At 39.4% G+C, this 20,223-nt stretch overlaps 1 protein-coding gene across 1 annotated transcript in view; it reads right to left on the bottom strand.

Moving 5' to 3' along the window:
• The window catches only part of LOC117810016 (synaptosomal-associated protein 25-A-like), a 65,127-nt gene that overhangs the window by 967 nt on the left and 43,937 nt on the right, over nt 1–20,223 (bottom strand). The window contains exons 5-9 of the mRNA XM_034679553.1: nt 15,889–15,937; nt 8,248–8,365; nt 3,549–3,668; nt 2,501–2,645; nt 1–374 (exon numbers count right to left, since the gene is read on the bottom strand). The exon at nt 1–374 is cut by the window's left edge and continues 967 nt beyond it. Of these exons, the coding sequence (XP_034535444.1) occupies nt 306–374; nt 2,501–2,645; nt 3,549–3,668; nt 8,248–8,365; nt 15,889–15,937 (501 nt within the window). The 3' untranslated portion in view covers nt 1–305. The remainder of the gene's footprint in view (nt 375–2,500; nt 2,646–3,548; nt 3,669–8,247; nt 8,366–15,888; nt 15,938–20,223) is intronic.

The raw sequence follows: 20,223 nt of genomic DNA, 5'->3' as shown, positions 1-20,223 counted from the left end.
TTGAGTGACAGAACTATGATTTATTAACAAAATCAAAAGAGCAACAACACAGGACATCACTGACAACAAGGGGAGTGAAGGGAGGGGAGAGATGGTCAGGGCTGAGAGGAGGGCAGAGGGATGTATGATATGTGCATGTGTGCAAACCTCTACAAGTTTCACAATAAAAGCATGATATTGCAGCGCCTGCTGTCGAGCATAGGAAGTGGGCGCTGGCTGTTGGTGTTGGGGGCTGGGCTGGGTTTGGTTGGTGTTGTTATTTTAAGGGTGACTGGAGTTAGGATGAAAGCACTTTTTGCAGCAGTTTAGCCACTGCCCAACATCTTTGTAGCCCTCTGGTTGGCTTCGTCAATCCTGGTCTTGTTGGAATCAGCCTGAAAGAGAAAAGGAGAGTCAGAAAATGTACTAAAAGAAGTAGTTCAGGGTGGGGATGACTCCCTTAGTGGAAAAATTGGTTTATTTCTACCTGGTGAGTTTTCCTATGACTGCAGGAAGCTGGGAAATTGATCTGGATGTAAATTTGATAGTAATCAAAACTGACATACTGTATATGAAAATTCCCGCCTGTACAGTTTTGATTAACTAAGAAATAGCAATAAAACCAAAACCAAAAGTTTGGGGGCTTATCTGGGATTCATGGGCTTTTGGAGCAAGCCTAAAGTGGACATTCAAAGAACTTGGCACTTCTGCATTGACTTTATTTTTCAACACCAAAGGTTTCTTCTTAGGATGTACAAGTAAATCTGTATGGAGCTGACCCTTCACAGTTTTCCTCTGATGTCAAGGTGGGACATTCAGACTTTATGAAAAGCCTAATGTCGGACTGCCGTGTCCAGGTTTTAGATAGTACAAATGTAGGGAGTGTAGCAAATTGTTTCTAATTAATTAGCTACTAAAAGTAACTGAAATGTATGAATTAATTTTTGTTAATTTTCCAAATTAACATATAGGAAGGACCATTGACCACCATTAAACAGCAAGTATAGTCAGCATGCAACCATTTTCTTGAAAGTATTATTGTTTGTGTTACATGGTGCAAAAAACTGGCTAATCTAAGTAAAGAAATGATTGAATGCTGGTTAGCTGTTGTGATATTGTGGTTATTATAGCGTGTGATATTGTGGATATTATAGCGTATACAATGTTATTTCAACTTGAATCATTTCCCTCATAATTATTACTTTCTAAAGACTGTTTAGTTGCTGAAATGTCAAGAAGTGTAGAACTGGTAAGTTGTTAGATGTTCTGTATTTATATGTAGCCTGGGACCCAGCAGTACCACTGATAAAAGTGCTTCAGCTTCTCCCCCTAAATATAGTGTTGGAGGACAGTGGGCACTGTGTGAACAAGGTGATAATAGTTGTGTATGGCTGCTTCTCGCTATACTTACTTAAAGTTAACCCAAAGACAAGTCTTTAATATGTTTCATGTTAAAACTATTTTTCCATAAATGCTGTAAAAGGCTTGTGTGAGTTTTTGTGCTCTGAATCTTTTCATCAGAGGTGGAGAGGTTAACATTAGAGCCATCCATATAATTGACAGCTAATAGGACAGATGCCAGGTTAAACTAAAGCAGAATTATCCTTTAATGAATACATACGTACTGTACTAATGGACCAAGAGCACAATTGGAAGGCTTAACATCCAGATACGGTCCTATATGATCTGAATCAGATTTCCTCTACCACTGTGTCAAACCCAGACTCAATCTGCTCCAAATCAGCAGCAAATGCAGCTCTGCTGCACGGCTTATTGCCAAGCATGTAATCCATGCTAAATATCAGCTAAATACTCTATAGATAAGCTGCCACTTATAGATTTATTGCCTTTCATCTACTTAAGGTGCATTTCGACCAAGAGTTCCGGGGTCTTTTAGCCCCCAGAACTACTTTCCCCGGAACTAAAAGGTTCCTGTGCTCCCATTGTTGTCTGCATTTCGACCGCGGGCTAAAGTCCCGGGTAGATTGTGCAAATCAGGCCAGTGACGTATGGAGAAAAAAATATATATTAAATAATATTTTGAAATCTTAATAAAAAACTTAACTAGGATACATTCCCAGGAACTCCCTCTGTGTTTCAACAACTGTGTAAACTCCACAAACACCATTATGTTCAACCAGAATTCCCAGGACCTTTGAAAAGTACTACCCCCAAAGCGGGGGCTTTTCGGGGGAAGATTAACTACCCCTGTAATTTAGACAATGGTTCCTCCGGTCGAAATGCACGTAGTTCAGGGGTAAAGTCCCTAGTTCCGGGGTAAAGTTCCTGTGGTCGAAAAACGCCTTTAAGTTACCAACCGTTCTGTATTTTACTCCTGTTTTCTGACATTTACTAAATACGTATTCTGGTCTTTTTCATAGCTTTCTACACTTTTTTAGCTTTAATAGAAGTGCAACATAGACTTATAAGCAAATTGACTTGTTTCCATCAATCATTATGAATTTAGACTGCATTCAAGTCATAACATCCTTTTTTCCATGGCAGCTCTTTTGAACAGTACCTTCTCCATGATCCTATCGATCTGGCGGTTCTGGGTGTCGATCTCCTGGCCCATGTCCAGGGCCATGTGACGCAGATTCCCAATGATCCCGCCCACCTGCTCAAGGTTCTCATCCATCTCATTCTCCCGGGCGTCATCTGTTACCCTGGACACAGGGAGGGGTAGAAGGACATGTTATTGGCCAAAAAAGCTGGAAAGTAGAAGCCTTGAAAATTCAGTGCACAGTGAGTCACGGCTCAGATACTACCAATATTAATATTATTATAAATTGGTATAAATTAGTCTGTGAACCACACTGCCTGCCTTTGTCTCTGTAAAGATTCAGCACCATGGACAGCACTTTACATTGGTCTCAGGGAGAATAGTTTTCTAAGGAACGGAAAAAAAATGAAGAAAAAAGATAATAATCCAGAATTCACTGGGATTATTGAACGTCAATTAAATGTTATCATATTATTCAGTGGTTCCAACTCTAGGATCGGGACCTCTCACACAGTGAAATCACGAGAGATCTGAGGCTTGCATGTGGATTAAAACAATGATCTGTATCACCAAGAAGAATCTTTCTCTTACTCTAGTCATGCCTCTGATCGTGGATCATTTTCTGTTTTTCATGTTTCAAATACTTATCCAAATGTTAAACTCTCCTCCCACAGACTTCTCTTGCTACAAAGAAATGTCTGTCAAGTGAGTATGTTTCAATTTGTTGCTCAGTGTTGATAAGCTGTGAAGAAACATAGCTTTAGTGAACTCTGAAAACTCATCGCTAAAGACGATACAGAATCTGTTCTCTTAGTCTGTGCGTTTCTAAACATAGCAGCAAGCCATATGGAAACAGAGGTCAGCAACCGACATCCATTATGTCGGTGGAGTGTCAAAATGGTAACCTATTCCAGGATTAGCTCTGTATAATTTTCTAGAATTATAGGTGTAACAGTAACACACACACACACACACACACGCACACAACCATACACTAGTACGTATTAAGGTACACAGAAACAAGAAAGCACACCACCTACACACACAAAGACACACATACACTTACCTGCGGATGAAGCCCCCACTGATGGCCATCTGTTCACGTTCATCCACCACTCGAGCTCCAGGCTGGCTGTTCACCACTCCATCCTGGTTTGCTCCCCAGGCCTGGCCTCCGCCCTTAATCCTACCACACACACAATTCAGTCAGGGCCAGGGAAACTAATGCAGTGAGTGCTTGTGTGTATGTCTGAATGCATATATTTGTAGATGTAGATGTGTCTATGTGTTGTTTATTTCTGATGTTTTTAAGACAAAGCATATTCAAATGCTTGTAAGTGTGTGCTGTTGAGTATGTATGACACTATTCATGCTTGTGTGTAAATGTGTGTATTCATGTCAACGTAGAGGTGCATTTTCAAGCAATTCATTACAAAAACATATACATTAATATGTTTTCAAATGCGCTGCATATTAGAGTGTTGAGCCAATTAGCCTACTTAAAGCAACATGCCAGCCACGTATGTTAAAAAAACATACATGCATTTTCAATCTGTTTGTTAATAATTGATCTAACATGCAGATCAATTGAATCAGAGCACAATAAGCTTATACAGTATGTGCATTGTGTTTCCTTTAAAATATTTTTTTCCCACAAGCACATACAGAAGAGCACAAACACAGGACTCAATACACAGGCACACACAAACATGTAAACATGCAGGCTGAGAGGACATGCAGGGTAGAAACATTTAACATGACACAGGAAGGTAGACACATAAAGAGGAGTAGGATCAGACACATGCTGTATCTATAAAAAAAAAAATCAAACAGTTAGATCCATTGTGGAAAACCCCCCCACCAGCAGAAAAAAGGTGAACAATGATCATTTTGCATGCAAGACAGCCCTTCATTTCATCTGGATGTGTAAGAGAGGAGGACAATGATACACTGAGTTCAGTCAAATAGGCAAATGTAATTCTTAGCATTGTTTTATTGCATTTAGAGAACCTGATGAGTAGAGTCCATCACTGTAGAAAATATAACACAATAGAGATTTTTAAAAATTATTATTGGGTAGCTTTTATATAAAACAGTGTTGAACCACACCCAACAGCTGCTCCAGACAGTTCATAACAACAAGCGAGAATTATTTTTCTCATGCTATTTGACCCAGGGCTGCCACATAAAGAGTCTAAATCAGATGGAACACATGACATAACCATGGGATTACATAACACATGTTGTATGAGAGGGAGGACCTGAGAGCTATAGAATAGACAAGATCTGAACTGAAAACAATCACGAATGGAGGCATGACCAAAATGGAGCCAAAATACTCCCAATATACTGTCATAGTGAAAATGATACGTCCAATCCCAAGTCAGGTAGACTATCTTAAAAATCACCAGCTCCTACAGAACGATGGCTGGGATGCAAATAAAATAGAACAGTTATGCATGCTTGCATCAAGATCCATTTCAGCGCTGTTTGGGGGAAAAAAGAGGTTTGTCCATAGTTAAAATGTCTAAAGGTGTTTTAAACCACCAAGAAGGACATACAAATTGTGATGATGCACAGAAAACAAAAGATAAACTCTAGGTAAGGAGGAATACAGACAGTGTTTAATGCTTAATCCATTCCTCAAAAGGAATAAAACACTGCACAGTTACACCTGACTTTACATGCAGAGAAGTTAATCCAATATACTGCATTTTGCAAAACATTAAGGTCTCTTTTCATTCAACACCCCCTCTAAAAAAAGAAAATTTAAGCAAACAAACAACAAAAAAGAGGTCTGTCAAAAATCTATTTTCTAACCCAACACAAAATAAATAGTATCTCCATTTTCTTTTTCTTGGTTTTCGTCAACCACTTGTGTTTTCTATAGCTCTGAGGGTGAACTCTGTGATGTAGATGTTTGGGTCCCAGAGTATTGTTTGCTCAGAAATGACTCAGCAGCCATGGTTTGGCTGTTTAGGGCCAGAGAACAGATCACACAGGAGTTTGGCAAAACTGGCATTAGAAATCCACCTTCATATCAATGTTGAATTAAGTAATATAGCGTTTAAGAGCTTTAGTATTCAAATGTTGTGCTTGGAGAACAAGTTTGCCTTACTCTTGTATGATATTTCATTATGTAGGACATTTCTGAGGAAGGAGAGGCGAGGGTTATTTGTCACATCCATATAATCTGTAATCTGATGGTCAGCTATTAAAGCTGGTATACGTCAACTGTATGTGTTTGATAATGAAGGTACAATTCTGTCAGTAAGTGATGGAATTACAACTTGCACCAACTTCTTGTACAAAACCAACCTGGCCTTTATTGAAGTTGCAGTATACGAATCTGAAGAATAATTGTTATGCTTTAACACAAAAGCTGAATAAAGTGTACGCAATGTTGGACATTTTTCAGAACTCCTCTTTGAGGTCAGAATGAAAATTTGTTTTTGCACTATTCAGCCTTAGGACTCATATGTGTTCCTCTGCCTGCAGTGTAAAGATCAGCTATTCAGGTCTAAAGGCTTTAAAAAGAGACAAAAATATAACCAAATAAAAATATATTCACTGTTGCCATGAGTGGGACTTAATAACAACAGAACTTCAGGACCTTTCTGAATCAGAGGAAACCAGCAGCTCACAAACAGCTGATGTCTGCATCGCTCACCATCCAGAGTTCCCTGGCACACAGAACGCTGCTGTTTGACCAACTTTCTTTCATTTTAAGAAGTTAAATCATAAAACCAGAAGAACAAATGGAAGAGTTACTTCAAAGTAAGTTATTGGCCCTTTTTTTTTATTGTATTATGACACAACCTATGGTCTGCAGGATGTTTACCTTATCAAAATTCATCGTGTTAGCTGCTGAAGGGTAAGCCTACACTCATTAAACTCTACAACATTTACTGTATCTTCCTGATAATGTGCAGAATTTGTCACATATGGTTAAAGTCATGTCGATTCATGCATCAATTAGTTATTAGCTGACTGTGTACTGAAGGCGAAGGAACACGTACAAGTCAAAATGGGCCTCCTGATGGCAAAGTAAAGCACTGAAACATACAGCATGCACTTAACACCAACATTGGTGTGTTGGGTTGGAGTTTCAAATTACTACTAGTAGAGTTTGCTCAGTCTGCAGCAGTTCATATTCTTGCTTCTGTTCTGGTTCTTCAGCTAGCTTCTCATCAAAGAGGCTGAGCAGACCAGTATCCACAATAGGTAGTGCACTTATGATTGTCAAGTCCATCGTACAACACAGCTTAAAAAAAACCCACACTCTTTAATTTGACTGAATTGTAAAACAAATTGTATACTGCACCTTTGAGGCCTTCTTAATTTGTAACGTGTCCATTAGTACTGTTTACAAGGTTTTGGTTTCTTGCAGGGGGTCAGATGAGAAGATCCATTTTATTGTCATGTTTGATAGAGTTAATATGAAGCTATCATCAGATGAAAGCTAGCTGAGCATAAAGAATGGAAGCATGGGGAAACGGCCTGATCCAAAGGTTAAATGGATCTCACTGAGAGATACTTAGATGTTTAATTAGTACAGAAACTAAGTGTTCATAAAGAATTAGTCTGAAACCTGACTGCCTGTAACAACCACCTTTGTCAGCTCTGAACAGAGCCATGCTAGCTGTTTTACCCTTGTTCCCTCTCTTTGGGCTGGGGTAAGCTACCGAGTCACTGGCTTCAGCAATATATTAACTATTCAGACATGACAGTGGTATCATCAAACCCACGGCAAGAGAGATAAAACACGTTTCCAAAATTTCTGATCTAACAAATCCATTACATTCTGCTAGTTGTGTTACATACTGAACTAAATGTAATGTATTTGATTGTCAGAGCTTTGTTAATGTTCTGCAAGGGCCTCAAGTTATTAATTTAATTATGTCAAACATAGCACATCAGCATGTCTATTTCCTTTAATAGAGAAAGTCATACATTCATGTAAGTGATGTAGTGAAAAAGGCAACCAGTTGATTAATTCTTTGGTTGGATATGAATGAGCTGTAGGGTGCTATAGGGTGGGGATTGGGAGAGTGGGGTTCAGGAGGATTAGGAAGTCCTGTGGCCCAGATCCCAGATGATGGTGGCTACCTGCTGGAAGAGAATCTTGCATCCAATGTTTAATGAAGGGCTTCTTCGGACAGCAGCCACGAGGGCTGGAAAAAGTGGCATCGAGCAAATGTGTGTGTCGTTCATGCATGCAGTACAATCTTGCAAACACTTTCAGACATTCATGCAAAGCTGGTGCCCATCCCGAGAGTGTTTGTTGTTGTGGCAATGGGTCTGACCACTCACACCCCAGTTCATCACGCTCTATACACCAGTGGCAGGCGCACAGGTAGAGGCAGGAAGGCAGGCACTGAAACACATGCAGTCAGGCGACACAGGCAGCACCTACTTGTTACAGGGACATGAACATAGACCACAGAACTGTCCTAGATTGTTCAAATTCTTTTCTGCATCCTTCATGTCCTTATTGATTTGGTCCATCCCCTCCTCGATGCGCTCCAGTTGCTCTGATTACCAACACATTGTCATTTTTCCCAGCAAAAGAAAGCACATGAGAAGAGAAAAGAGGAGGAGAAGAAGAAGTCGCAGGTGGAAGTAGGGGGAGGGGAGTGGAGAGGGGAGACAAAGGAGAAAAGACAAAAAAAGACATTGACTGTGACCAAAGAGACATCAGACATCACCACTACCACCACCAGCACTGGACAGGCAAGAGCTCGGAGCTCCTGGCTGGTACCTACTTTTTAATACATGGGCAAATCAGACCACAGCACTGTCCTATATCTTTTAAATCTTTCTCGGCATCCTTCAGGTCTGCGTTCACCTTGTTCATGCCCTCCTCCACACGATCAAGTTGTTCTGGTGAGGACAAATGCATGAGAGGAGTGAAATGGAGGTTTGGTGCTCTATACCACAGTGCAAGAGGTAAAATGCTCGGGTGCGATGCAGAAGGCAAAGCAGGCAACAAGCTTTAGTAATGTTGGGTACTTTGGATGACTAAAGGACTAAAAGACAAGTAAGATATTGGCCTGCATGTGCTTTTTTTCCCCTTAGACTCTTCACAGTTCTAACAGCTTTTGTGTCCTACCTCCATCCAAAACGACATACTGCTTTTCTCAGTTTCATCATTGTGATGAAAAGCATCATTCAGTAGCCACAGCTTCCTGCAGACTCAGATGGACACAGAGCTATAAAAAGCTCAGAGTCAAGGTCAGCTCCTCTCGCTGCCTGGTTAATGGTTATAGGACAGGAGAGCTGTAATCTCCATCTGTGGAAAGGGGCATTTTGTCTGCCAGGAAAAACTCTTCAGGTTTGATTAGTCACATTGTGCTGAAGAGGACACACACGATCATAAAACACATGTTCAAGATACAAAGAAACATGTGATCAATGACCAACGCCTGGTGTTTGGGAAATTCCAGTTTATTAAAGCTCTTCTCGAGCCTTCATGGGAAGGAGGCTCCATACAGTAGAGAAGGTAAAGGGCGTTAGGGCATGCTTTGTATGAAGTCCAAGTTGGTGACAAGTCTAGATGAAACTCTATTCCAAGATATTAAAATCCAAAAATAAAGACTTAATTGCTTGTAATGAATAAAATATTTGCCAGTGCTGCAAGTACAATGAACTGCAGATATCACAACATACATTCTGCTGACAGCAGCCATGAAGTGAATCCTTCCCAAACAACTCAGTTAACAAGTCCTCATCCTTCAATGGGGGGACAGGTGGTCCTCTACCTGGACCACGTTCGTGGCGATGCTTGTTGTGCAAAGCCGCTTTCATGTTGCTTATTTTGTTTTTTAGGTCTTCTACTGTGCGCTCAGAAACACCACACGTATTTACCCGGTTCAAGATCTTAAGCCAAACTCTCCCTTTCTCCTTGTTTGTTATCTTTGACGATTGACTTGCTGCTAATCGCTGTTTGTTCATTCTATATTCTTGTAATAAAATGTCCATTTCTTCCGCTGAAAAATTGTGTTTTCTTGATCTCAGTCACACCGGTACCACTTGCCATGTTTATTGTTGTTTATGCGTAGTAGGCATGCACAGTTTGAATTTGTTGGATAGGGGTTTTCCAGGAGGTTCCCTGGACATATGGCGTTCAGCCTCGCTTTCATTAGTTAATTGGCCAATTATTTGCAGTCGTGCATGCAGCTAACGCTACGACCAAATGGGCAATTCCATAACAGTACATTAAGACTAATGGTCCTGTTTGTGTAATGGCTGGACATGCATACGGGCTCAGGACATGTGCAGTCAGAGTCAAGGTGCATAATGTTAAATACAAACAGTTTGTTGATCTAACAGCTGATGTGTCAACAGCAGGGGATATAAAGGCCAAATTTTAAAAAGTAAACAATTTCCTGAAGGAAAATTACTTTTGCTCCTAATGTTTCCTTTTCTGACTCAACTCGCTCTCTTTTCCCGTCTTAAAGATGAGAGGCAAATCTTACAGCTAAGGAGAGAGGATCAGGAGAAGGATTAAAATGTGTTTTCAGCCACCTGTAAGGTAGAAATCTGCCACTTATACTGTATGTGTGTGAGGAGTGTAACCACAAATTGCTTCACACGGCCACTAAACAGCATCTATCAGTAATAATCCCATGCAGAGTGTGGGATTCAGCAGAGGAGGAACGTGTGAGAAAGAGAGAGCTATTGTTTATCTGCTCAGACTTAAACCCTCCCATCTGATGGAGGATTACTGTGTTAGGGCCGTCCTCCCTCCTTCTCCTCCTCCCCTTCGAGTCAGTCTCCAGGTTTGACAATTAGAAAGTAGACTGATTCAAATCAAGATAAATGTGTACAACGTGTCGTCTTTACAGCAGACATTTAGATCAGTGAGTGTAGGATAAGCACCAGTGTTACTAAGTACATTAACAATGGCTCTGGTTTTCCCAATAGTCCCAGTGAGCCAGAGTGTGACAGTGAGTCAATATGCTTAAAACAGGAACCTGGAAATGAGGCAGCTAAATGGAATTAGGCCATCACTAATCTTATTATTTACACCTCTGCTTTCATAAAGTGACATGTTGAAATACGTTGTGTAAAAAAGGGCAGTTAGTCATGACTGAAACACAGACAAATAACATCCAGAACATTTACTGTTCCTGAATGTGTCTACTCTGGATAAATCAGGCCAGTTTAAAATGTGGGGTCTTAAACCCGTAAGTGCACCGATCAACACCTATGACTAGATTCGAGCGGCCATGGACTTTGGGTATTTCAGATGAAGGTTGTTGTGATTACACGACTTTGAGGGAAATATCCCTTTCCGTTGCAGAAGATGGACGCCGTCCTTTTTAACAGGCTTTCACATTAACGTATTTCTTTACTTCCAATGAACGAATTAACAGTTATTGAAGTTAATGTCTTTGATAGTGGATTAACAGTCAACTGAGTTACATTTTTAATGAGCCATGAGCCCACCTCTAACATTTAGAGAATGTCTGGTCTTCATCTTTGTCTATTTATTTCATAAAAGCACTGACTCAGGTACACTGACTGACACATCCTTCGTGGTTTGTCGTTTGTGGTTGTGGTTGTTTGATCTTCGTATTTGAATACAAATTTTTGATAGTTTTTATGGATAAAGTGTTTGGAGTTCTTATTATGTCATTTTCTGGCTCATCTCTCCCAGCTCTCTGGGTGTTTTTAAAATAAAACTTAAGACTTACCTTCTTAATCTAGCTTTTAATTTGGAGTAATTTATTTTTAGCCCTGGACTGCATTATTATTATCTTTTATTTATTATTATTTGTGTTATTACTTTAACCATGAATATTTTAATCATTGTGTTAACATTAATTTATCTTATTTAATTATTTCTTGTATTCATCTGATCTTGTCAACCTTACCTTATTTTTAACTTTTCTTTCCACTATTACTTATTTTATTAATTTTACGGTATTGATTATTTATTTATAATCATGCCCTAATTTTACCATTGCTGTTGTTTTCTGTCTCTGTTATTTTGTGAAGCACTTTGGGCTGCATGTGTTTATGAATGAAAGGTGCCATATAAATAAAGTTGAGTTGAGTTGAGATCTGGGTCTCACTCCTGACAAGTGTATTACAATAAAACAACTAAAACTCATATAAACAAACTAAGCCTTTAAAAAGGATAAACAAACTAAACCAAGAAACCAGCACTGAAAGCTAGAACAACAGACATAATAAACAGAAAGAAAAAGAAGAATTCAAACCTATTATAACTCTAGTGAGGATAGAAAGAGTGAAAACTGCAGCCTCTGGTAAACAGCTTTGGGCAATTAACTTTATTCATTAACTTTAGCAATTAACTTTAATCATTGTAAACAATTGCACTCATACACCACATTTTCACCTGGCAGAAGCTGCATTCAAACTACACTGCTCAAGCTACTTGAGCTCAGTGAGGCGGAGCTGCCATCCATCAGTCCTGACTGGGGTATAATTCCAGTCAACATGCATGTAACAGCCGAGCAGGAGGGGACTCATTAGCTCCAGCGAGACCTCCACGGCAGGTAATACATCACTGCAAGGAATTACAAATCTCCTCCCACATACGACCTAGGTGTGTGTGTGTGTGTGTGTGTGTGTGTGTGTGTGTGTGTGTGTGTGTGTGTGTGTGTGTGTGTGTGTAAAGGCAGGGGGGATTAGTTTCAGCACAGTTTACTGCTCAACTAGACTTTATTAATTACGTTAGGCTCACAAAGCCATTAGTTATGAGTCTTTTTCTGTTTTTTTTTTGGGTGATATTAAAGGGAATTCTGGTGTGGAAAAACATGACTCCAACAATAGAGACTTGTGTAGTTCATTAGTCTCTGTTGAGGTGAAGGATGTGTTAGAAAAGAGAAGCCAAAAAAGAGCTTCATCATGATTTTAACCAAGTGATAATTAGGAAACATCACAGAGGAGGAATGTAGAGGTCAGGAGAGAGACGCAAAGGTAATGAAGAGAAAATCAGAGAAGAAGAAGAGGAAGACAGAGAGAGAGACAGATGGGGGATCAGGTTAAGAGGACATTTGCTGAGAGGCCGAGGTAATTTAAATCTGTGAATTGATTGCTGTCCTGTGCTAACAGCAGTGAGCTGTGCACTGTGGCAGCCGTTACTCTGGGGGGGGAAGGAGACAGCAGGAAGAGACATAGAGGAAACAGGCTATATGTTCCTTTGACAGGCCAATTAGGCTGCTCTTTCAGGCATGGAGCTGAGTAAAAGCCTTTAGTAACACACATACATACACACATTATCTGCATATGCTGTGACGGGACGCTCCTTTACACACAATTAAAGTGCCTTACATCCACACATAAACTTACTAGACCCCGGTCACTTGAATGTTGGTATAGGTAGAAGCCAAAATACCGCCATATTAGTCTTGAGCATTACTTCTCAGGCAGCAGAGACACATGTGGTCAGTGTCAGTGTTTTCTACATAGTGGAGACTGCTGAGTGGATTATATCTCTGACCTCTGTCACTTTAGACAAGACTGCCAGAATAGAAAAGGACATTGGAGTTAAAGTGTCAAATCAGCTGGAGAAAAGACAAACTTAGCAGCTTTGGTCCCACTCTGTGCTTTCAGAGGTATAACTTACAGCAAAAAGCACAACATCATTCAAAAAGTGAATACATTTAATTTAATCTAACTGAGAGAGGCTGGGATTAAAAAAATATATGTAGTGAATACGCATACTTGAGTCCTTCATCATAAAAAGTTCCGCTCCCTCTGCTCAACCTCTGCTGGACTACTAACCATTCCCCCGTCACGCCTCAGTACCATGGGTGCCCGAGCCTTCAGCTGCTCAGCACCCAGACTCTGGAACTCCCTCCCTCCACACATAAGACAGTCAGACTCCATAACATCATTCAAATCCCAACTCAAAACTCACCTGTTCAAATTGGCATATTACCTCTAACTGGACTGCACTTCACTAGTTTTTAATTTTTTATCTATTACTTTTTTTTGTTTGTTTGTTTTAATGATGTTTTAATGATGAATGTTTTTATCTGTAAAGTGACCTTGGGTGACTTGAAAGGCGCCCCAAATAAAATGTATTTTTATTTATTATTATTATTATTATTATTATCATTATTATTATTATTATTAGTAGTAGTAGTATTATTATTAGTATTATTAGTATTATGTATTATACCACCATGGCTTTGTTTAAGACTATAGACCAGGAGAGCTCTATTGATCACTACAATTAGCGTGCTTTCTTCACTGAAGCTAAATATTAGAAATTAGCTGTTACTTGACAATTCAACATACAGTACCAATACCTAAGAATAACTTCTGTGTAACTCAATAATGCCGTAAAATCACAGTGTTTATTGTAGAGAGAAACTGTATATATTGGAATAATATTGTCTATTGAATAATATTACTGAAAAATATTGTCAATCATTGCCTTGACACTTCAAAAAATCTGTGCCTGATAATTACCAGTCAGATTTCGTAGACATTGACTGAAATCAGTTAACTAATCAAGTGTTAACCTTCAAAGGATAGTTCCGTCATTTTTAAGTGGGGTTGTACGAGTTGGGCTACTTGCCATTAGTAAGTGTGTTAGTCACAGGGTATGCTGGTGTAGTGTCAGGTAGGTCAGTCCCTTTGTTGAGAGAGCTGGATTGGGATCTAGGCTATCAACCACTACAGACAAGGTCAACTCTCCTACATACTTTGAAAGAAAACCTGAAAAGTCAAATGGAAATGCATCTCCAAAATAAGTGCTTGACTCTCATTGTATTTTTATTGCATAATTACACAACCCATGGTCCACACTATATGTTAGCTTAACAAAATACACTGCGTTCGCTGCTAAAGGGGAAGACTTGGCTGAAACAACACAATCTACACACATTATTGTGTTTGCTGGGAAATCTTAAACATCAGGTGCTTAATATTATGTCACACTGAGATGCAGAAATATCAAAGTTTACAATATATCAGTGACTCATACGACATAGATCCGATTTGCGGATGGGTGTGCTGAAGATAGGAGAACAGGTATGTGTTGTGTCCTCGAATAGTGCAAAACTGGATGGGCTTATCAAATAAAAACTTATCAAATAGAGCATGCACTCACAAGAGATTAGTGCTTTGGTTGGAGTTTATTGAAATTTGCTAAACTATGTTGTTTACAGCCTCGCTGTTACAGTTCAGCACCCAGCTGATTTCTCAATGAAGAGGCTAAGATGACTGGCACCCCCTATGTGTAACACACTTGCTATTGACAACTTGCTTTTAAGGATCATGTAACCTCTGTAATTTTTATGTTGCCTATCGGTTTTATCTTTCTTTCTGCATGTCTTGTCATTGTAAAGCACTTTGTGACTGTTGTTTGTGAAAAGCGCTATATAAATAAAGTTTACTTACTTACTTACAAGTATCTCATACAACCCTGCTACAAAGAAACTGAGCTATCTCTTTAAAACATAAACACAAAAAATGCATAAATTGCAGGAAAAAACAAAATGTTGTTGGACTAAGAAACGACAACAAATCTCTGGTACCAGCCCAGTGAACATTACAAAGTACTTGAGTACAGTAGATATCAATGCAGCATATGTCAAAAGACATCCTGACTTTCATTCCATCATCTGAATCCAGCTGGATCTTATATTTATTATCATGCATATCAGTTTCTTAAACTCTGCCATTACTTAAGTCTCCTTTTTTCACATGCTGAGTTAATGACCATCAAACTTTGATGAGTACAATTGGTGAAGGGTCTTTTAAATCTCAATGTTAGAGGTGGAGAGGATGGGAAGAAATATGAGAGTACGAACATGTGTTTGTCTTAACCAGTCAAATTGATCAGTCTTTCCCATCAGAGAAAGGATAATGATAAAGTCTCTTTCTTTACAGGCTGACCTCTCAGTCTGTCTGTCTGTCAATCAGGTGCCCCAGAACAAAGAGCAACAAGGTTGAAGAAAGCATGGTTAAAAACATTTGAGACATCATTAAGTGTTTTATGTCACTATATAACTGACTTAAAGCCCTATCAGACAAAAATATAAGAGGAGATGATAGATAAACTTAATATAGTACTTCTCTGACAAGCAGTTGAGAGCATAAAAACGTATTAGCAGGGAGGCAAAGCAGAAGGCTGGCTCAACAGTCACATCCAGTATAATCATTTTAGCCGCATTGGCTCAAATTCTTACTTTAAAGACTTGGCAGAAGTGCTCAAAGAGATTCAATTTTGTTCTGTAATTATAAAACAATAAAGGTCATTCTCCTCAGTGGACATTTGATAGTGTTATACTGGAAGCACTGCTGATGACATCTCTCCCATTACAGAGCATGAAATAGCATCAAGGACAGAAGTGGTAGCAGAGCAGATTTTACATGCGGACAGGTGTTAGAGGGATAGTGTTTCTGTCCCTATAACTTACCTCCCTGCTCATCCAACATGACCAGAGTCCTGATGCCGGCATCTTTACTCTAACAGTCACACAGACAGAAAGAAGAGAGGAGGGAAAAGAAGGAAAAGAGGAATAAAGGTGACAGATCAGTAAAGGTTAACAGAGTGGAAAAACAGAGCTATTGAAGAAGATCAAATCATGAATCAGTTCTGTTGCAGCTCCGGCGGCAAACTTTTGCTTTGAGTTCATTTTGGAGACCCCAGTGGACAAAATCGTACCTTTAAGTGGTGTTATGTTGAAAAATGTAATCTTGCTTATTTTATATATCAAATGTGTCACTCACAAAGCTGTTTCTGCAGCATGCTGTACAATTTATCTGATACCTGCATGGCAGCAGTGGTTCTAAATGCTAAAAACAGCTACACAGTAGTATTGAAGCTTTTTGCGGTTGGTCTTATTCGCTTTTGTAGGTCATCAGTATTCAGTCTATTTCACAGACTCTTGAAGGGATTAGTATAAGGATAACTTCTGGGAGAAGGGAACCAGCTGGACTTAAAAGTGATAAATAATCATTTGAGGAAACTCACTCTCTCTGCCAAAAGTTTGTCAGAAGATCAATATCTCTAAATGCTTCTCTGTTATTCACTTCATATGAAGACAGAGCCAGATTGTAAGCTTGGCATTAGGTTAGCACAAAGACTGAAATTAGAGGGATCAGCTGGGTTTGCTTTGTCCAAAGATGGTACGATCCAACAGTTCTTACCCAAGGCCGCCAGTTGCAGAGGTTTTGTGATGCTACTTTAGTGGTGATGGCTTTCTTCTAATGTATGGTTAATTTTGAACTCTCCTATTGGTTAGATTTAGGTTTAAGAAATAGACAGTTATAGTAAAAATAAAAGTCCCTGTTCTCCTTGGCAAAGCTCCTGGGTTGTTTAGCCCATCCAACACTCTGAGGTGGCTATCAATGTCTTTCTAAACTCCTGAAAATTGACTTAAATTTTTAGGGTGAGCTGCATGCGCAAAAGCAAACAGCTGAAATTTTCATCCCAATTTTACCCAGACTTTTCCCCACCAGCCCCTTGGTAAAGTTTTTACCAAAGACCGGGGTGAGTGGATGTGTGAATGCAGCAAAAGTCAGTTAGTAAAAGAGTTAGTACCAACTCTCCTCGAGCGAGTGGGCAGTGGAGACAACATTTATATTGTGCAACTGATGTGCAACAAGTGTGATTTTTGTGCATGTAATAAAGCTGTTTCATAGTCTCGACCCATCCTATTCCAATTATATGCTAATACTGTGAATAGATCCAATTTAGCATAGCATTAACAGAAAATCCTAGTTTCAGACTTTGCTAAGTCTGCCATTATGGATATTTTGCAAACATTGCACAACCGTGTTCTCTTTATGCCATGTTTGCCCTCCTGAGACCCCGCCCCCTGTCCAGAAAGGAAGACGTCACACTATGGAGGAAATGTGAGACTGACCAGATTTGTTCAACTTTGTAAAATTAGGGACAGTCTAGAAATTCTTTAAAACATTTCCAGGAGTGAATGTTTGGAATGGGTATACGAGACCCAGAGGGCTGTGGCAAAGCACTGTTATGTAAGAGAAGGGGGTACTTCAATCAAACATCACTCTGAAACAAACTTTTGAAATGGCATCTTGTCAGTGAAAGGTTTTGTTTTTTTATATGGATAAAGAAAAGAAGGTACAACATGTTGGTTAGTTGGATAGCTTGAAGGTGTTTTATGGTTTGTTAGCTAAGCTAAGAGCCAGCTCACTGTAGTTACATATTAATTTAAATGACCTGAGTGAGGTAATGATAATCTTGTTTATTTTCAGCTAGACATCAATTAACCATGTATTCAATCCTGTTGTATAATCTTCAGCTGAACTGGGACTGCAGTCATTGTTGGACCCAAGAAACTGCAAAGTCAGAGAAATACACACTGCTCATCATAACAATCTTCTCTAGGATAGTAAATGGCATCATTCAGTATACCAATACAGTATACCAATACAATACCAATATACAGTCAAATTTGGATCACCCAGGGAAGACTACATTAGGAGATGTATGTGTCCAGTATATGTTTAAAACGCCCCAAAATATCTCAACGCTCTGCAAAGTTTAATAGGTTTTTTGAAAAGTAGTTATCAATTCATTTACAAGGCAGATGGCAGTCAAGTTAAAATTATGACCCTGTCTTGATCCCAAGACAAGTAAATCACACACAGTCAAAAATAAAATTGCAAACTGTCTAAAACCAGACAAGAAATTCATAATGTATGCATGTTTTTTGAGGCACAGATTCTTTGGGAAAAACTGGTCCACCAAATGGCATGTGCTATATTTGTAATGTTCACTGGGCTGGTACCAGAGATTTGTTGACAAAGCTCCAGTAATGTAACATTCAGGATTCGGCTTACAGAGCTGGCACTTGTTCAACCACACAATCACAAACACAAAAACATTAACATTCCCATGTGCTGGTATTTCTCTGTGCATGCATACGCTAGGCCCCATCACATAATAACACACTTCAATAAACACACAGTAAGGACATTATTAACCAGTGTGCACATGGTAAAAACAACAACTTTGTGCTCTCATAAGCCGAAGGCTCCCTCTGACGGATATTAAACACTAAAGGCCACTCAGTTCATGCGTCAGATTCTTTGGATCAAAGTGTGCTCTGACCTTCTTGGAGCAGTGATAGATAGTGAGCCACGCTCGAGGCCATTTAGACATGCTACTGATATTAGTATTAATCAAACCGTCTGCCAAAGATATCAGCCTGTGGTCGTGGATCTGAATCAGTAAGGAGTTAAAACCTTGTTCATCAGTGAGTGTTTGGAAAGCTTCTCTGGATGCAAATCAAATTAGAAAGAGGAAATCCGCTTATTTAGAAGAGCCATCTAGTATTTTTCAATGTAGGGCTGTATAATAAAAAGAACATTTGATCAGTATTGCAATTTAAGTGTTACAAATGAACACATTGCAAAAGTCTGAATTCATCTCAGTGTTTAAGAAAAACATTATTCAAGGTAAACAAGAAAAGCTTTCTCACTGAACATGTGTACATTTTTGTGGAGCAAACAAAGATAGTTTAAAACATGAACAGCTAAGAGAAATAAATTGTGAATTCAAGCTACTATGAACTCTATAAACATTAGCTGATTTATCTCACTATATACAGTCATTACAACATTACCCAGCTGTGCTCAGTACTTGATTTAGATTGGTCAATATCTCATAATAATGGTGTGTTATATCTTGACAGCAAAGTGTCACCAAAGACAACTTGATGAACTGTTCTTCACTGACTGTGAAGCAAAAAGGTTTAGAGCTCCCCCTACTGACTGACTGTAGGTCATAAACTCCGCCTCCATCATGTTAACAGATGGAATTTGATTCAAACTGAAAATCCAAACACATATCTTATAATTGTTTCTCAAACATGGTTTCCATCATTATAGTTAGTTCTTAATGCTGATTCATGTCCAAATGTTAATTTTTCATAGAAATGTATCTTTAACATAGACTGTATAAATAATGGACGTAGTATCCGTGACGTCACCCATTTGTTCCTGAGCTCTGTTTTGAAACCAATCGACGGCCGCGGCCATATTGGAAATGCGGAAGTCAACCAGGCAGAGTGTGACATAAAGAGGCAGAGTATGAGCCTCCTAGCCAACAGCTATGTGTTCCCATCAGGGAGTATAGTCAGTCATTTCCTTATTTGTGCAAAAACTGGTAATCTAATATCTTCTGAACCGTTGCGTTAGAAAAAAATTCACCCCCGTACAGTGTGTGAGGATAGAGAAATTAGCTACGTAGAGTCAAGACGTTTTGTGAACCAGGCTGTAAACATGTTTATTAATGCTGTAAAGTTTGGCTTTCTTGAATTGGTGTGTATGTGGTTTCTGGTGTTTCTGCAGCCAGCCTCAAGCAGATTCTCGATGAATTGCAGTTTATAACACTTCCGCATGGGCTTCATAGTTTGAGACCGGAGGTTGCCGCTTGATCTTTAATTAGTTATTTGATTTGAAAAAGAGGGGATGTGACATCATGGTTGACAGCTCTATTCCCAGATCAGGATCCTGCTGAGTTCTGTAGCGGATTCACGGAGTAGAGGAGGAACCAGGAAACATAGAGGAGGTAAACGGTGCAGAAACAGCTAGAGGTCAAAGGAGAGGACAAAAGACAAAGGCTGTTTCCGAAACGGCCGCCTACATTCTGCGTTTGAATTTAGTCTGTAGTATGACTGTTCTGTTTGACCTGTGTTGCAGTACACTGGGCCTGACGTCACTTGATTTCCGGTTTCAAACAGCGGAAGTAAACAACGGCGAAGCCGATAGAGAAA

Source organism: Notolabrus celidotus, chromosome 3 (genome assembly GCF_009762535.1).
Source record: "Notolabrus celidotus isolate fNotCel1 chromosome 3, fNotCel1.pri, whole genome shotgun sequence".
In the NCBI taxonomy this organism is placed as follows: Eukaryota; Metazoa; Chordata; class Actinopteri; order Labriformes; family Labridae; genus Notolabrus; species Notolabrus celidotus.
The sequence above is the reverse complement of the archived record's forward strand: the minus strand, read 5'-3'. Positions and strand labels throughout refer to the sequence as shown.